Source organism: Acanthopagrus latus, chromosome 16 (genome assembly GCF_904848185.1).
Source record: "Acanthopagrus latus isolate v.2019 chromosome 16, fAcaLat1.1, whole genome shotgun sequence".
Lineage (NCBI taxonomy): Eukaryota > Metazoa > Chordata > Actinopteri > Spariformes > Sparidae > Acanthopagrus > Acanthopagrus latus.
Genome location: NC_051054.1, coordinates 5443723 through 5460611, shown reverse-complemented (window position 1 = coordinate 5460611; position 16889 = coordinate 5443723). Strand labels below are relative to the sequence as shown.

The following is a 16889-nucleotide window of genomic DNA, read 5'->3' as shown; positions in this document are numbered from 1 at the left end:
TTTTAGCTTGTTAGGAGGGAAATCTAGTGCAGTACAACAAAAACTACTTCAATCAATAGACACTTTTATTACACACATACCTTTACAGTAAACATACAGTATTTGTCGATACAGAAAATGCTATGAGTGAAGTGCTTTGTTTTGGCATTAATAAACACAAATAGCTTGTTTCTCCATTATAGTTTTTTTTTTTTTAACGATTTTATAAACGTAGCCTATTTACATTTTGTGATATGTCTCTTTAGTTCGTAATGCAATTAGCAACCATGTGCTCTTGATGTCCCTGCCTACACACTTTAAAAAAACCTACTCACTAAAAAGCACCATCAAATATAATCGAGAGAATAAAAAAAACTTGATTTTTCGTTGTACTTCAGAAACAAAGTATGGTGACGGAAGTGTAGGTGGTTGTTACTCATTTACTCCATGGCATTTCGAAAAAGACATCTTGTGCGAGGGCACTTGCTAAATTACAGTTACGCTCGCCTGCAGACATGCTGGATTCACTCCGAGGACCTTGTTGCTCCTGTCTCTATCACAAGTGTTGGCCTGTATGTGCAATGTTTGGACTGGCAGTGCATCAGTTTTGTAAAGGTTAAAAAATACTCGGGATTCATACCAGATAAATTTGGAGACAGAAATTCAGTATTCAGGTACAATTCTTTGAAAAAAAAAAAATGCTTCAAGCACACAATGATAAAGTTCAATCACATAACTGGCCACCAGATGCTGTGCAAGGCAAAAGCAAACAAATACTGAGTCGCACCAGGACCTCTAACTCGTGGTGTGTAAGGTCTGGGTGGCACACGGTCGGGCTTTAATTTACGACAGGTGAGGACTCATCAGACTGCGAGTGCTTATGTCGCCTCTTTCTTGTCCCTTTGGGCATTCCGGCGAATCTTCATCTCTGTCAGCTGGATGTAGCGGATGACATTGGTGTCTGGAAAACAAAGACAGGAAAAGGCTGATTTAGTTCCTGCTCAGGCAGGAAATGTGCATAAATGTGCTCATAAATCTTCCAAACTGAACTGAACTCGGCGGGGCACGGGATGTTGCAAAGCAGCTACAGGAGCTAGTTTTTTTGGAAAAAGAAATCAGGAATAATGGTTGAACATGGTGATGTTTCCAGAAACATCTCTGTGCATTTGTTTTTTAGGTTATCCAGTGTTGATTTGAAAGGCTCTTACAGGACTGACACTGGCAAATAAACACGATTAAAACTGCGCTTACTTTACATTTATATGACAACAGCAAAACAGAAATAGAAAAACCCTTTGAAGATGCGTTGATTTCCCAAGGTGACTAATTCCCCCTTCACATCGGAAACTATGCATAAGTCCGACCCTGTTTCTTTAAATAAACTGAATGCTCTGTCACTGATTACACACACGCACTGCACTAGGACTACAAAAGAAACCACATAACAAACAGTATTTTTAAACTCCATCAAATGGGACACTGTGACTGAGACAAGTGAAAAGTTCCTCATAGCTGTGGTTCCCAAAATTAGGCCTGGGTTCCTCAGAGGTTTCTACGAGGTCACCAAAAAATTAGAACTACTTTAATTTCTCCCTCTAGATGTTTTATTAAATGTAGAGTCTATAAATGTTAAATGCACCCTAAGGAGGTGGATGGCCTCTGCTAGTGGTATATATGGTACATGCGCTGCATTTCTCACACATTCCTGACACACTAGCGCCAACAAAGGCAGAGAAGAAGAGACTACTGACTGGTAATTGCTGGACTTAAAATATTTAAATAAATCAGCACTGCAGATGTTTTATGAGGGAGGAAATGCATTGAACATGTTTGTTAATCAGTCACTCAGCCTGTTATTCCTCCCCAGTCCTGAAGTAGTCCCCGGTGTTTCCAACAGTCAGTCGTTACCTGATTTCCACGCCTACCTGTGCACCTGTTTCCCGTCCCTTAATGAGCTCCCCTGCATATATATACATGTCTCTTTCCCCTCAGGTTGACATATTGCAGTAGGAAAAGCACAAGTGTCTTCACTGTGCGCATTGTCTTTGCATCAAACCTTCTAATTTGTTCCTGCCTGACATCAACACAGCACACCTGCTTGTTGCCTGAGACATCCACCTGAGTCGTTCACCTGCCTCTGTGAGCCTTTACATCCACTTTCTTTAAGACAGTTAACAGGACAGCGACATGGGGTACGAGACGGAGCCCTTCAATAAAAGATTCTCATTTTCGTTTGAGAGTCCTGATTAGATTTGATGCAGTTTCTTGCGTTGCTTGTTTCAGCCAGCTCATCTCGGCGGCCCCAGGTCAGATCTGTGGGAATCCACCGAATTTATACAGCCCACCAAATTCTGCATATTACTGAGTCATCTTTTGCTCATCTGTCAACAAAAAAAACACCCATAAAAACACCCATCACAAGTTAGCAGAAGCCAGAGTGAAGCCTTCACAATGCCAAACTGAGTCAAATCTCCAAAAGCAGGGGCGGAAGAAGTATTCAGCTTCTAAACAGAAGTAGACACAAAACTATAGAGATGGGGAATATCTATTATATATATATATATATATATCGTTATCCTGATTTTAAATGATATATGTTTTAGATTTTAGATATGTTTCTATTGTGATATGGTATTAGTGTTGTATTTTCCTGGTTTTAAATGCTGCATTACAGTATAGTGACGTGATTTTCTAAGACTGTTTCACTCGTTGTATTCTTGCCTTTACACAGTCATACACATATATCTACATTGCTGATGATTATTTATCAAATGTCTCATTGTGTATAAATTTTTGTTGCAATCTTGATATTGAGTATTTGTAATACAGCCTAAAAATACCCTGGTATCATTTTAAATCCCAGCCATACGTACGATGATGTAAAAGGTGCTTATTCGAAGTACCTTATAAGCAGCAATAGACACATTTTTTCTTAAAACTATCATGAAGAATTTGTTGATTGTGTGTTTACTGTAATGGCTATAGAATAATGATACCATCAGCATTCGATTGGGCCCCTATAAACTTCACTGTCACTATGTTGTTGTGCCAGGAAAAAGCCTACGGGTGTGGATTTGATCAGTCTGGCAGCATTTCCATCTACTGTCACATCTCCTTTATAGACTCAGATGAATCCATAAACTCACATTTTGCTCTATGATGTTGGTAGTTGGGAAAAACAGAGAATGATCCGGACGTCTTTGACTGTGGCACCAATAATACCACTTAGAGAAGGCTATGAGGGAAACGTTGTTTCCACTTTAATCTATAATGCATCTTTTTGTTGCCTGTAACTTTAACTATAGCTCTACATAAACTCAGTGGAGCAAAGAGTACATTATTTCCCTTACAGTCGTGGCAGAGTAGAAGCAGAAAATGGTAGAAATAACAAGTTTTCAATATCAAAACTGTGTCAAAATGCCAAAAGCAAGCAGTTCTTTATATTTATTTTCAGCTGAAAACCTATTTTTAGTTTGAATTCATCAAATTTTCTGGTAATCAACAAATCAATGTCTAATTTTTTTCATCGCTGTCATAAGATTCTGAAGAAAATAAGATCAGAAACCAACATGATTCCTATCAAACCAAAACCAGTGAGTTAGTCCGTACAGTCGACTGCACAGTACTGAAGCTCAGTCCTGACCTGACGGTTCCTGTTTGTGTGACTCCTTCAGGTAGTACAGGGCCTTCTGGAAGTCTCCTAGGTGGTAATAGGCCACGCCGGACCGGTACAGAGCCTTGAAGTTCTTTCCTTCCTTGTGCAGCACTTTCAGACAGTATTCCTTCACTCGCTCATAGTTCACCAGCTCCATTTGCAACAGACAGGCTGGAGTGGGAGAAGAGGAAATGACAGGAGGGGTGGGAAAAGTTACTGATAACACTGCATGAGCCAATGGTAATATTTCATTATACAGCAGGAGTAATAATGTGTGTCCCATCAGGCGACGAGATCGGGTTATTCAATATCAAATATATAATGAGTGAATTTGGCAGGAGGTGAATAAATACAGCATCAATATGAGGTGGGTATCACATAAAGCGAGTGGGACAGAGGGGTAAGAGTGACTCATTCTCCTTATGAATCATTCATGAGCTCTGGAGTATTCCCAGTATCTTTCTCTTTTGAAAAGGGAACAAATCACTATAATGAGACTGTGTGTGTGTGTGTGTGTGTGTGAGAGAGAGAGAGAGAGAGAGAGAGAGAGAGAGAGAGAGAGAATGTGTGAGAGAGACGTCTCTTACCGGCCAAGCTGTTGTAACACTCCAGCTCTGCATTCTCCATGGCCCCCTTCTGCTCATCTGTCAGCGTGGTGGACTTGCTGATGGTCGGCAGGAGGGAGGCCGGGGGCTTGGATCCGGGGTCCGGATCCCCCAGCACCCTGCACAGCCCCTTAATCTCCAGCAGAGCGCGGTGATACTTGCCAATCGCCTCTCGGTACTTCTTATCCTTGTAGCACTGGGTGCCTTGGCACTTGAAGTCCAGCGCCCGTCTGACGACGTCGGCCGGCTCGTTGTGAGACGGTTGCTTCAGCATCGACCCACCATGATGCCGCTGCTGCTGCTGGAGCTGCTGCTGGTATCTGGCATCTTTGGTCCGGCTGCTGCTGCTGCTGCTGTTGGGAGGCTGAGCGCACTGCTGGAGCCTCGGGGAGCCGCCGCCGCTGTCGGTGTGGCTGCCTCTGCCGCCGTCCACCCTGCCGTCGTGCCCAGCCTTCATTACGCTCATTTTCGACGTTATTTGATTAAAGCTGCCCTGACGCCCGGCTGGAAATTAGCTGGGAAATTGGGGCTCCTCACTGCATCTTCTCGGCCGTATAGTCGCGTCTTCGCCTCCCAGTGTCGCAGCTACGTCTTCTCTGTGCGCAACCCTGCGCGATGCGCGCTCCTCCGCTATAGCCTGTTCTCGTATTTTACCCCTCCGATGAGCCGATTGGTCGATAAATACAAGGCCAGTATTCCCATGAGGGTCCTCCAGCAGGAAGAGGAGAGGTTTGATCATCAGTTTATTTCAGGATAATTTCATTAGAAACGGAACAAAAAACAGACTGCAGTGACGATGCTTTATTTGTAGATATGTTGTTTTTTTTAATCCATAAGGGAATGTGCAGTAATTTGTATTAATAAAAAATCATTTTTTAAAGCTAAATATTTCCAGTTAAATGTGCTCCTGCTTCAATATGATTCAGTACATTTGTGTTATTTATCTTGTATGTCTTGTCTTATTGAATTTCAGTCAAATAAAATACTTAAAGCCTTTTCTAACGAATGGATGATGACTCATTTTATCAGATTTCTGTGTCTCCCCATGGAAATTCATTTGGAAATTGGCCACATTTCAGCCTCTTTAACCAGATATCTGACAGTAAGAGGATACCAACCCCTTCCATACACTTAAATATACCTTTTCAGTCCCTCGCTCTTATCTCAGATTGGAGGAATGCAGTCATCTCTATCAGATAAACATCATCCAGCCTGTCGTCTCTCGCCCGGGCAGTCTGCTGTTCCCCCTGACTGTTCGCATTCTGCGCAGCCACTTTGGACACACTCATGACAGGCTATAGTCCTTAATGACAGGCTATGATGTCATTCAAACCTGTGTAATAGTGTTATGAGCCTCTATTATACAGTGGGGGGGCAGACAGCTAAGTGATGAATACGGTTGTTCCTTTTGTTGCCTCTCATTACAGTGCCATTCTATCAACAACACTGGAATGTGTGTAAGCTTGTGTTTTCACCATGCTTAAATCCATCTGTCCTGTCACACTCCAAGGGCAGTGAACTCAGCTGTCTGGGTGTGTCCCTGGAATTTCAGCTCTCTGGAGCAAATGCTGCTGATCGGAACTAAAGACCATGAGCCATGGGGACCAATAAATATTATTGCGTAATCCTCAAACTGGCGCTTGTTTGCAGTAAACGTATTGGGATTTAGCCTGCAGTACTACATCTTTACAAATTCATTATAATGGTTTGTTAGAATTAAATATACATATTTCCAGATTGTATCTAAAACTAAAAAGCACTATAGGGTATACAGATTAATTATGGCACTTTCAACCACTGTGCACTTGAATTTCTTTGTTTACCTTTGTTACATATGAGGCTAAAAAACACCGAGCTAATAATATTATAGTAGGATTAAAATAATAACAGTAGTGTCTCAGTTTTGTACACATTTCCCTATTATTAAAATGACTTTAATACAGTTAATTCGTGCTCTTTTTTCCAATTTAACTAATTAGGACGCTTAAACAACGTCATCAAGCAAAGACCGGAAACTTAGTGAAAACGTCATCTGTATGCGACAATTGTTTACATCATGGCGGCTGTGGATTTCAGAGGTAGCCGAATCCCTGTTTTATATTTTGTTATTTGCGTTCATGTTTTATTTTTTGTTTTGTCAATTTAATAAGTCTGTTTATATGTTCTGCTTGGACCTTTGAGACGAGGCTGCTCTGTCAATGATATATTGTTCGTGCTAAAAATCTAGCGTTAGCAGCCATTAGCATCTCCACCGCTTTGATTAGCAGGTCGGCTAATTTTGCTAATGCTGGCTGTCTTTCGGTTTTATTCTACATCTGAGCTCGAAGACAAACAAAAAAATCTATGCCACATATACATTCCGGCAATGTGTCTTGAAAATGAGGGTTTGAACAATTGACGCTATACAACTTTGCAACTTACTTAAACGTTGCGGTCACTGACTGCTCCGTTATTGTTAAACATAAGATAACGACCTTCTTTCACTCGTTATATTCATCAGTAAAATTATTTATATAGCCCGGAGTACGCAAAAACACACGATTTAAGAAAATAAATTAAAAGAGGTAACTGAATTTGCAGATTAATTATTTTCTTATAAAAGGAGACGTTAAATAATTAATGTTACACAAACAAAACACACAAAAAAATTATCAATATGGCATAATGTGTCTGAATATTTCAAGAGGTTGGTTATTATGAGGTTATTTAATCAGGTCTTACATTTCTGATTGAAGCTGTTTGGTTATTATATTCATTTAAAAAAGAGCCTTACATTTCAAATAAGGCTGTGATGATGATTGTGATGATTTCGTATAATCCTAATAATTGTGAACCTCACATGTATGTAATGTGCCCTCAGCTCAGGACCTTCTTGGGATATCCTGGGTGGACAGTAATTGGGTGCCGATTCTAAACCCTGGAAATGTACTGGACTACTTCTCTGAGAGAAGCAACCCCTTCTACGACCGAACCTGTAACAATGAGGTAGTGAAGATGCAGCGGCTTACCCTGGAACATCTGAAGTAAGTTTCTCTTACACAGTGGTGTTATGTGGGGGAAAAAGCACAATAAGGAAGTAAAATATAAAGAAATTAAGTCTCACATCATACAAAGACACTGAATGGATTCTTTAATTCATGTAAATGAATTAACTTGTGGTGCTTGTACTTATAACTTGTTCTGTTTACCCAGCAGCAAAAGTGTAGTATTGATTTACATTTGCAAAACTAAAAGCAAACATTGTTTGTGTTTATTTTCAGTCAGATGGTGGGAGTGGAGTACATTCTTCTTCATGCTCAGGAGCCAATTCTTTATATAATCCGCAAACAACAGAGGCAGTCAGCAACACAAGGTGAGCAGTGAAGCATCTGATTGAATTTCAGATGATTAAATTGTGGGATACTGGTCAGCCAATGGCCAAGGGGCATGTATATGACTCTTTAATGAAAACAAATAGCCTAATAAGCAGCATGTGACCCAACTTTCCATAGATTTCCTTTGTATCATTACCCAGCTGCTTAAAAGTGGTCACTGGTAATAATCATTATGCAATCTGAAAGTGTTGATTTAAAATGTCATTAATTAGGTGTTTGATTATATGATTTCATGCTTATCTCTGTCAACATGATGGTAACACACACACACACACACACACACACAACCTAGAATGTGAGAATCTTATGTCTCTTCTACTGTATGTTTTCATCCTCTAGTTATCCCCATGGCTGACTACTACATCATAGCAGGAGTGGTGTATCAGGCCCCAGACCTGGGAACGGTTATCAGCTCCCGAGCGGTAAGAATTTCTACAATGTTCCTAAAAAATACACTTGGAATTGTGTATTATAAAAGCTGTTGAAGAGGGATTTTGGTGCGTTGACTGGATAGAGGTTTAATTGTGGGTGAACTCAATCTCATTTGTTGTAGCTCTCTGCTGTCCATGGAATCCAGTCTGCTTTTGATGAGGCCATGTCATACTGCCGCTATCACCCATCCAAAGGATACTGGTGGCACTTCAAGGATCAGGAAGAAAGAGGTTAGGCTTTGGCAGTTAATTTAATGTAGTTATAGGTAAAATGGTTCCTGTAAACAAGATCAGCGGCCCCAATCAGACCTGTTTTTAACATCTGTCCTGAGCGATACGACCACAAGTTGACAGCTCTGTCGATCATTTCATAACATGCGTCTCGAGTGACCACTTGTGATCAGATCTCACTTGCCCGCTCTATATAAAAGTAAATACTTGCAGCACAATCACACAAAGAAAGAACATAATATTTAGCACTTGCCAAATTTACAAGGATTCACAAATAATTAAGAACCTGTCAAATAATGACGCTCTGGGCTTCTGAAAACGTCAAAAACTGACACTTTGGGATTATAGGATGGGATGGCCATCATCCCAAAGTGTAATTTTTTGATGAGTTGGAAATAAGACTCACCTTTTCTTACAAATGGCACCTTTCAACTCAACAACGCACAGAATTGACTGATTTTTTTTTTTTACGGGTGTGGACTTTCAACAAGGGCGATGCAGAAGTCTATGTACATTACTGTTACTATATTTGCCAATTTGACATATTTACTATTATTAAAATGTTTTCTTCTTTCATTTGAGTATAAATGTTGAAATCAATTGAAACAGTGTGTGAAAAAAACAGCTGCTAGATTAGACACAGATCTTAAAGACATCAAATAAAGGGAGCCAAAGCAAAATGTAACTAAAATAGTAACTTCATGTGATCAACACAACTCTTTCTCTCTCTTTTTTTTTTTTTTTTTTTTTTTACAGAAAAAGCCAAGCCCAAGTCAAAGAAGAAAGAGGAACCAAGTTCGCTGTTTCAGAGGCACCGTGTTGACACACTCCTTTTGGACCTCAGGTCCAAGTTTCCACCAACATTCTACCAGGTACAGTTATGCAGTTACACCACCTCAAACAGAGAAGCTGCAATACTGCTGTAATGAACTTTAATGGTTGTTTTTTTACACTGAACCAAGCAACGCTGATATAATGCATAGGCATTATGAAAGGGTCTGCAGACTGCAGTTATAAATGTTAAATGTTTTGTTTTGTTTCATTTGAAATTTTAAAAAATGTAATGTTAATGTGATTGAATCTCAGAAATATGTTTTTTCTTTCTGCAATTTCAGCCTAAGCCTGGTGAGAAGCCTATTCCAGGTATGAGCTTTAAAGACATTATATTCTGATCCTAATGTTACATAATCAATAGTTGAAAGGGCTGTAAATGGGATTATATTCATTCTTGGTATTGGTGGGTTCAACTTTAACTGGTAGTGCCATCGTTACAAAACTAATTCAATAAAAGCTGGTACATTGTAAAACAGATAAAACAGAATTTGATTATTTGCTAATTGTTTTTGACACATATTCAATTTGAAAACATCACAAAGGCAAATGTATTAATATCTTACCTCATCAACTTCATTGATTTTTGTAAATATATGCTTACATTGAATTTGATGACAGAAAATCAGCGCATGATTCCTGCACTCAAAAGACAGCATAAATAGTGTGAAGATATCTGGAAAGGAGATCTATGAGTTTTTCTTTAATTGTGTGCTCTTGTATTGCAGTTGAGGTGAAGAAGGAGCCTGAACCCCCCACAGAAGTTGTAAAACAAGAGGAAAGGGAACCAGCCACAAAGTCCTCTGCCCCAGCACCTCCCAGCAAACCTCCTCCTGAGAAGAGAGCGAGGCTACAATGATCATTTTCTCACATGCTGGAAAGATGGAGCAAAGAAATGTGAAGTCCTGCAGCACTAACTGAAAGAACAGCTTGGAGTATTTTTGTTCTCTTTTCGCACCGCTCATTTGATCATTTTATAGGATGCTAAGAATGATCTGGCACCAAAAGGGTCGGTCAGTTGCTTGTCTCAGTGCCAGGACTACTTTTACCCTGTAACCTTAGTCTTGTACACTTGATAGGTTTGGCACTGCGGACATTTCTGGCAGCTGTACTGCCAACAGGGGTTAACTGTCTGATGTCAGCAGGCATTTAGCAGTATATGCTAAGGATGAGGTTTTTTTGATGATAAGCTGACCTCAGCATCAGTGTCGGTTTACTGTTGACATCAGCATAATATTTGTGTTGTGGTGACTTCAGAGGACGGTTTGATTCTGCGTGCTTTACAGGGGGATGTGTCATAAAGCATTATCTCATCTGAAAAGCAAAAAAGCTCCTCTGCCTGGGCACCTGTCTTTAATTACAAACGCTTTGAATTGTTTGTATGTTTTTTGTAAAGAATACCCTGCTATTTGTGTTTTTGTATTAAAAGGTATCAGCTATCATGTCCTGATGTGTTTATTGTTGGCAGCCAATTGTCTTTAGTCTTGCTTGATCAGATTGTTTTTCCTCATGATACAAACAAAAAATCAATTATATTAGTTTTTGTCATGATCAAAAACTCACTACTCCAATATATTTTTCATGGCTTAAGATATTTGCTACAAACATGTGGGGTGGCTGTAGCTCAGTGGGTAGAGCAGGTCTAATACTAATCCAATATTTCACCCAAAACTCAAAATAAAAATGTATTAAAAACCAGCTTCACCTCATCTTAAACAATAACATGTTATTTGTACATTGAAGCTTATAATTAAACAAATCACAGTTATTTCCTGCTGAAATAATACTGTCATTTTTTTCTGTACTTTTACCTCAATGTATTTGAAACATGGGGCTTTAAAGAATCTGATGCTTCTGTGGTGGTCTTGGTTTCTTCTTTTAAGGCCTAACTTCATCAGTTGTACATATTAAAGTGTACTTACAGGTTTTGGGGAGCAACATGTGAAAATATATAACGTTAGTTGTAATTTATTCATATCTGAGCTAGTACTCCAAAAGACCTGTAAACACACTTTAATGTGTAACACTGAGTAGCAGACTAGTCTGGTAATGACAGAGTGTGACCAGCAGGTGTCGCCATTTTGTCACATTTGGCCCGAGCTACTAATTATCAAATGCATTTTATTTTATTCTTTTGTGCTTTCTACCACCGCTTCAAGTCTCACAAGGACATATGGCTTTCCCATCAGAGAGAATACGCTGACAGCAAAATGGGAGAAAGCACAAAGCAATATTAGCCATTTGCAGTGAGGACAGTCATGAATGTATCTACCGCGTACCGATGCCACGAAGAAGAAGTTTCTCGCAGGGCGTGGTGGGATAGGAGTCTCCTCAGTGGAGGACTGGAAACAGTGCCCCAGCTGGCTGGCTAGCAGCAGAGAAGATGGCTGCAGAGGGGATTCTCGGGCCAGTGTCTGAAAACATAGCACCGTTTGTCATGTTCAGCGACGACTAGCCGGCGTGTCACCCCGGTTGTCCCGTCGGTCGGTTCCGCTCGGATTTGTCGGAGGGGATAAAACAACATGGGGTCGCAGACTCTACAGATCCTGAGGCAGGGGGTCTGGGCTTCAGTCACAGGCGGATGGTACTACGACCCCGATCAAAACACATTCGTCAACGCTTTACACCTCTACATCTGGCTGTTTCTGCTATGTTTCCCCTTCACGCTTTACATGGTGAGCGGTGTTTGCCTTTTTTAACCCCTTTATAGCCTCTTTAATGATGTTTTTAGCCGGGAGTGTTGTCAACGTAAGTTACCAAAGCAAGTGTCCGCGAGGTTAGCAGCCACAGGATACTAACGGTCGGTCTCAGTCTATTATCTGGAGCGCAGACAATGTAGCGTCTCATTAAACTACCGAAACGTCACGGAATAATTTCACCACAGTCACAATATTTAATAAACACACAAGGTTGTCGGGATTACACGCCGACAAGACGCATTTTCGAGACAAAACGTACAAAATACGCTTTAAATGGCTGCCAACTGAAGTGTACAGTCCACCAATTAGCTGGGTTCGGAATGCTCTTTTGTCTTAATTCTGTTTTTTCTCCAACTGATGCGGTCTGAATCCGCCAGGATATTATCTGTCGATCACACTGTGCCAGGCTGTAATCAGTGAATTTAATTCCCCCACCCCCCTCCTTATCTAGTTGTTTTCCTCCTGTCGGTAGTGATTTGCGGTATCACCAGTTTTCAGAAGCTACCAGCTGTGACTGCAAGAGCACAGCTGACAGGGACGCTAACGTTAATCTGTGAACTTTAATGTCCGAGTAACGGACTCAATTGACTGGCTGCTGTTTGCTCAGTTCATTTGCCACATCAGGTCTTTTGTTTGCCTGTTTGTTTTGCTCTGTGTTTACTTTTGTCCTCTAGACAGTCCAAACAGCCCTGACAGATGAGTGTAAGTCACAGCCCGCTGGTGCGTGTTACTTGTGGTCTGTTTGTCAAATATTAACACTTTTATCAAACTGTTGAATCCTGAACAAGTTCAGATGTCAGTGTGTCACTGTGTGTTCTCTTTTTTTGGATGCATCTCTATAAATGCACTCAAGTTAGGATAAGGCTGTTTGCTAAACATACAGACTTCTATATTGAGAAGCTGATGTTTCATATCGGTTTGTGGTTTCCGTTTCTATTCCTGGAGTGGAAACAGGCCGGTCAGCTCTGTGGTTTATACTGAGCCACAGGTTCGACTGGTGCTGCTGTTTGTAATAACTACAGACAGATGCAGCAGCAGGATATCTCAAGGACAACGCTGAAGATGGGGCCCGGTGGTGAACACACAGGTGCCTGGTGATAGCCGCCCCATCCTCAACAGCTTCCCCTATTAAGTGACATTTTGAGATTATAATCGAATGCAGCAATTTGTAAAATGCAGCCAGTGTGCGTCATAAATAGTAGTCAGCTTGGGTGCAGTAGTTGTTTGCAGTTCCTGTCATCTCCTCTTTTCTTTTTTCGCTCCTCATGACCGAACGTCCTTCAGCAAGACAGTATCAAACTGCCTCCCTGTCTCTTTGTCGCTTTGGATAAAAATACCCAGGGAGCGCTTCAGTGTAGTCCTTCTAAACATATCTTTATTGTCATAATCAGAGCACAGACATACCCATTCATGATAATATTACTTTACAAAATCATTCCTTTGGCCTTATATATAAGATTTAGCAGTAAACAGTGCAGAGCTTTTGTTGCAAGTATGACTACAGTCTGCATCTTCCTGTTTCCTCTACAATAACTTCTGCTTTTCTCTAATCCCAGGCCCTGCAGCCAACCATGGTGATAGTGGGAATCTACTGTGGTGTAATTGCTGCCATGTTCCTGCTGCTCAAGACGGTGAATTTCCGCCTCCACCATGCGCTGGATGAGGGTGAGGTGGTGGAGCTCAAGGCCAAGGAGAGTCAGGGCAGCAGAGGTGGCACCGAGGGGGCTAATGATGGCGGTGTCACCCGTAGAGAGGACAGCAACGGCCCGGGGTAAGTTCACGTCTGACACAGTGCAGCGGTGGATTTGATATCTGGAGATGTCGGGCAAAGACGCTCCATGAGTGTGACTAAGCTGTTCAGATGATGAGGCAGGAAGAGTACTCAGGAAAAGGCTGAGTAAGAGTTTGATGAATTAGAGTGGAAGACATCATGCTTTCTGATAAATGATGTTTGTGAGTGTCATTTCATGGTAATCTGGAGTTGTTTATTAGAGCTGAGGTCAAAGGGCTGGTCCTCAAGTGAAAAGACAGGCTGCTCCAAGAAGAATCAGTACGTGGTTTTATGAGCCTCCTGTTGTAGCAGCAGCAGCAGCGACTGGGGACATCACAATTTAAATGTTTTCTACTTTTCATCTTTTTTTGGAGGGACCTGCAGAGGAAGCTCCACCATATGCAACAGATGTTTTGATTATTGGATGATACACACCACGAAAGCCGACCCACCCCACAAACATTAACTTACAAAGTCATCAGTTATTTCAGTTATTTCCTTGTTAAATTACTTTTAATTTCATTAGATTGTACACACTATGGCTACTTGTGCTGAGAGGATTATTGATTGGCTTCGACACTAAAAGCTGGAGTCATTTATTTGATGCACACTCAAAGGTGCTATGTGACATTTTCCTGTAAGCAATCTTTCTGTTTACATTCAGTGTTATTCAGCAAAACATGGTTGTTTGCATCTTTGAGACCCAGCAACGTGTGGTGACTGCAGGGCTGGGCATTGCCACTGATTTCCTGGATAGATTTGATTCTGATCAAGAAGATCCTGATTTGATTCACTTGTATTCAGTGTAGATCATTCAAATGAGGATTTGACTTGAATCCGAAAATCAATTGTTTCAAAGGGGCCCTGTGGAACCATTAAGTTTATGTAAGCAGACTCCATATCTAAACTAACAATTAGCTACTGTTGCTGTTTATTAGCGGAGCGGAGAGAGGCATGCAAAACGTGCATAAAGTCACACCCTTTGGACTGTAGCGGAAAATCTAACTTGAGTCTTTCACAAAGAAATCCACTGTCCAGCAGCATTAGACAACCTCAACAAGTCGTCCACAGGCTTGTATAGGCAACCGAGAGAGACGTGGAAAGTCTAATTTCACATCCCCTTACAACTTGCTCACATATGACCAATAAAAAAGGAATTGATACTTGTAAATTGCTACAAAATGTAACAGAGCCCTTTTAGAACCCTTCCCCAGTCAAATACAAGATCTTATTGTATTTTTTCAAATGTTGAAACCTGCATTGTTTACATTCATTTGTACTTACTAGCAGTTGTTTTCCTCCCAGAGTTTGCTGGTGCATTTCTGTATTTTATGGTACTTTACAGCCACCTGTAGACCGATGATGGACTGTAGCGCGAAACGGTTGGCAGGAGAGTTTGTGACCTCAATCTTTTGCGCAAGAACCAAAGCCCTTGAGAAGAGAGAGTCCGTACGGCTTAAGCTCAAATGATTTGTGATTCACTGAGACTTAAGATAGTTCCAGGAAGTTCTTAGCCGGCAGTATAAATGCATGAATAAAGAGAGACAGAAGTGCGATGTTTGGCAGCACTGGGCTGCTAGTATTTGCAGATGACTTCTGGGAACTATTGAGAGGCTCCATGAGTTGCCACTGCTTTAAAAATGGCCCATTGGAGTAAAGGGAGGTGATGTGACGCTCTCTACTCAAGACCTCTGTCATGAAGAAACAAACTGGGGGAAACACTCATAAAAACATCACTCCAGAGCGCTGCTTGTGGTCAGAAACTCCACAGGGTACCTTCAAGATAACTTCTCTTTCTGTTGTCAACATGCTCTTCACTCAGTATGCTGAATATTTAATTGTTAGTGCAGTATTTGTACGTCCCAGTACGTGTGCAGACACGTGAATATTGGCTCATTGAATAACGTGATGAAACTTGTTATAATGTATATACCACAAAAAAAACAGTTTTTTTTTTTTATCTGTAGTCAAGTCTGATGACAGTGAAATATGTGCTAATTAACGCCTAATTTAGAGTGATTAAGGATCTCATTAGTATGAGGGTTATATTTTAAAATGGCTGCGGCGTCAAGGGACTTTGTGTTTCTTGATCTGTTTGTATTGTGTGTTTCATTGAACTAAAACGAAACAATATGGAGGAGCAATAACACCTACAACTGATTAATGAATTACACAAGTTGAAAAAGCAATTTACATCACTTATGTCATCAGTTAGCGTTACATGGTAATTACTGTGGCATTTTAAAAGGGACAAAATAATTAGTTCCCCCAGTCTGAATGCCAGGCGTCAGCCTTTTTTTTTTTTCAATGGAGTGCTTTACTTCTAGTCCAGAAGGAACAAAAGCCGGTGAGGTTACAGCTTTTTACTGCCCATCATGACTCGAAGAGGTGACTCATATTCACATTCCAGAGAGAGCGCTTAGCAGGACGCTGAGAAAGAGAGCGAGAGAGGAAAAGGCAACAAGAAGAATGAGAGCTCTGGACCACAGGGGCAGACACAGACGCAGTCGCAGCGTTGCCCACACATCTGGAGTCACATTCCAGGTTGTTTGAGTTTACAGTAGAGCAGACAAGCCAAGCTGAAGTTGATTAAGGTGTTTGTGTACCACCACCCACCCTTTTTCCCCTGACTAGTCCCTTTTTTTCCAGGCTGCGTTTAGCCGCTCTACATGTTGGACTTAGTTGCTTGGAGTGTTTGTGTTGTGGTTTGACCTGTTATGAAACGTTTTTGGCATATGGAAATGATTTATAGACAGTCTCTGGCAAGTTGATTGTTTCAACATACCAATTGGTTAAACAAGCACGTCCGGGCTAAATATAGGCCTGGAGAAAATCCACATGGATGCTTTGGATCTTTTTTCCCTCCTTTAGTTGATTTCAAAACCCTTATAAAGATGTTAAAATCAGACTCTGTACATGATGAGTTTTCCCATGATTAACGTACAACAGAGGCTACTGTACACATCATTCATCCATTTACATTGGGGCAGGGGGGGGGCACACTGTGCCTGCACTGGTACAACAAGAGTATGCATTATGTTTGTGTTTGTGTGTGTGCAGGGACCCTGGAGGGGGTATCGAGATGGCAGACTTCATCAGGCAAGAGACTCCACCAGTGGACTGCAGTTCCAGGAACTCTTATATTGGGATGGAGTCTAACCAGCAGGTAAGCAGAGGAGGGGCCTGCTGCAAACTGCACACTGTACTATACATATGAGATGCCTCTGATTATAAAGCCACCCCTTTCCTGTTTGTTTTAAGGATGAGAAAGCAAATATACACCTATATAATAATCAGGCAAAAACTGTATCTT

The 16889-nt window shown here is 41.0% G+C and overlaps 3 protein-coding genes across 4 annotated transcripts in view; 2 read left to right on the top strand and 1 right to left on the bottom strand.

Moving 5' to 3' along the window:
• Positions 1-47: 47 nt before the first annotated feature.
• LOC119034279 (tetratricopeptide repeat protein 9A) lies at positions 48-5564 on the bottom strand. The gene is made up of 4 exons (XM_037125119.1): positions 5381-5564; positions 4222-4948; positions 3623-3805; positions 48-940 (listed from the first exon to the last, which is right to left on the bottom strand). The coding sequence occupies exons 2-4, from the start codon at positions 4703-4705 to the stop codon at positions 858-860; spliced, it is 750 nt and encodes a 249-aa protein (XP_036981014.1). The 5' UTR covers positions 4706-4948; positions 5381-5564; the 3' UTR covers positions 48-857.
• A 677-nt stretch (positions 5565-6241) lies between these two features.
• On the top strand, positions 6242-10548 carry med6 (mediator complex subunit 6). The gene is made up of 8 exons (XM_037072816.1): positions 6242-6317; positions 7100-7262; positions 7500-7591; positions 7953-8035; positions 8167-8275; positions 9032-9147; positions 9391-9418; positions 9835-10548. The coding sequence occupies exons 1-8, from the start codon at positions 6296-6298 to the stop codon at positions 9963-9965; spliced, it is 744 nt and encodes a 247-aa protein (XP_036928711.1). The 5' UTR covers positions 6242-6295; the 3' UTR covers positions 9966-10548.
• Positions 10549-11386: 838 nt separating this feature from the next.
• pcnx1 (pecanex 1) overlaps positions 11387-16889 on the top strand; it is a 32941-nt gene continuing 27438 nt past the window's right edge. Inside the window, exons 1-3 of one of the 2 annotated variants that reach the window (XM_037071229.1) lie at positions 11387-11781; positions 13362-13576; positions 16637-16742. In XM_037071229.1, coding sequence (XP_036927124.1) covers positions 11629-11781; positions 13362-13576; positions 16637-16742 — 474 coding nt within the window. In that variant the 5' untranslated portion in view covers positions 11387-11628. The remainder of the gene's footprint in view (positions 11782-13361; positions 13577-16636; positions 16743-16889) is intronic. The other variant, XM_037071228.1, reaches the window with a different exon arrangement.

Coding starts and splice junctions, on each gene's coding strand:
- LOC119034279 (XM_037125119.1), bottom strand. CDS start 4,705: ATGAGCGTAATGAAGGCTGGGCACGACGGCAGGGTGGACGGCGGCAGA. Junction 3,806..4,221: donor GTGTTACAACAGCTTGGCCG/GTAAGAGACGTC, acceptor CTCCCACTCCAG/CCTGTCTGTTGCAAATGGAG. Junction 941..3,622: donor ACACAAACAGGAACCGTCAG/GTCAGGACTGAG, acceptor TTTGTTTTCCAG/ACACCAATGTCATCCGCTAC.
- med6 (XM_037072816.1), top strand. CDS start 6,296: ATGGCGGCTGTGGATTTCAGAG. Junction 7,592..7,952: donor GAGGCAGTCAGCAACACAAG/GTGAGCAGTGAA, acceptor TTCATCCTCTAG/TTATCCCCATGGCTGACTAC. Junction 8,036..8,166: donor CGGTTATCAGCTCCCGAGCG/GTAAGAATTTCT, acceptor CATTTGTTGTAG/CTCTCTGCTGTCCATGGAAT.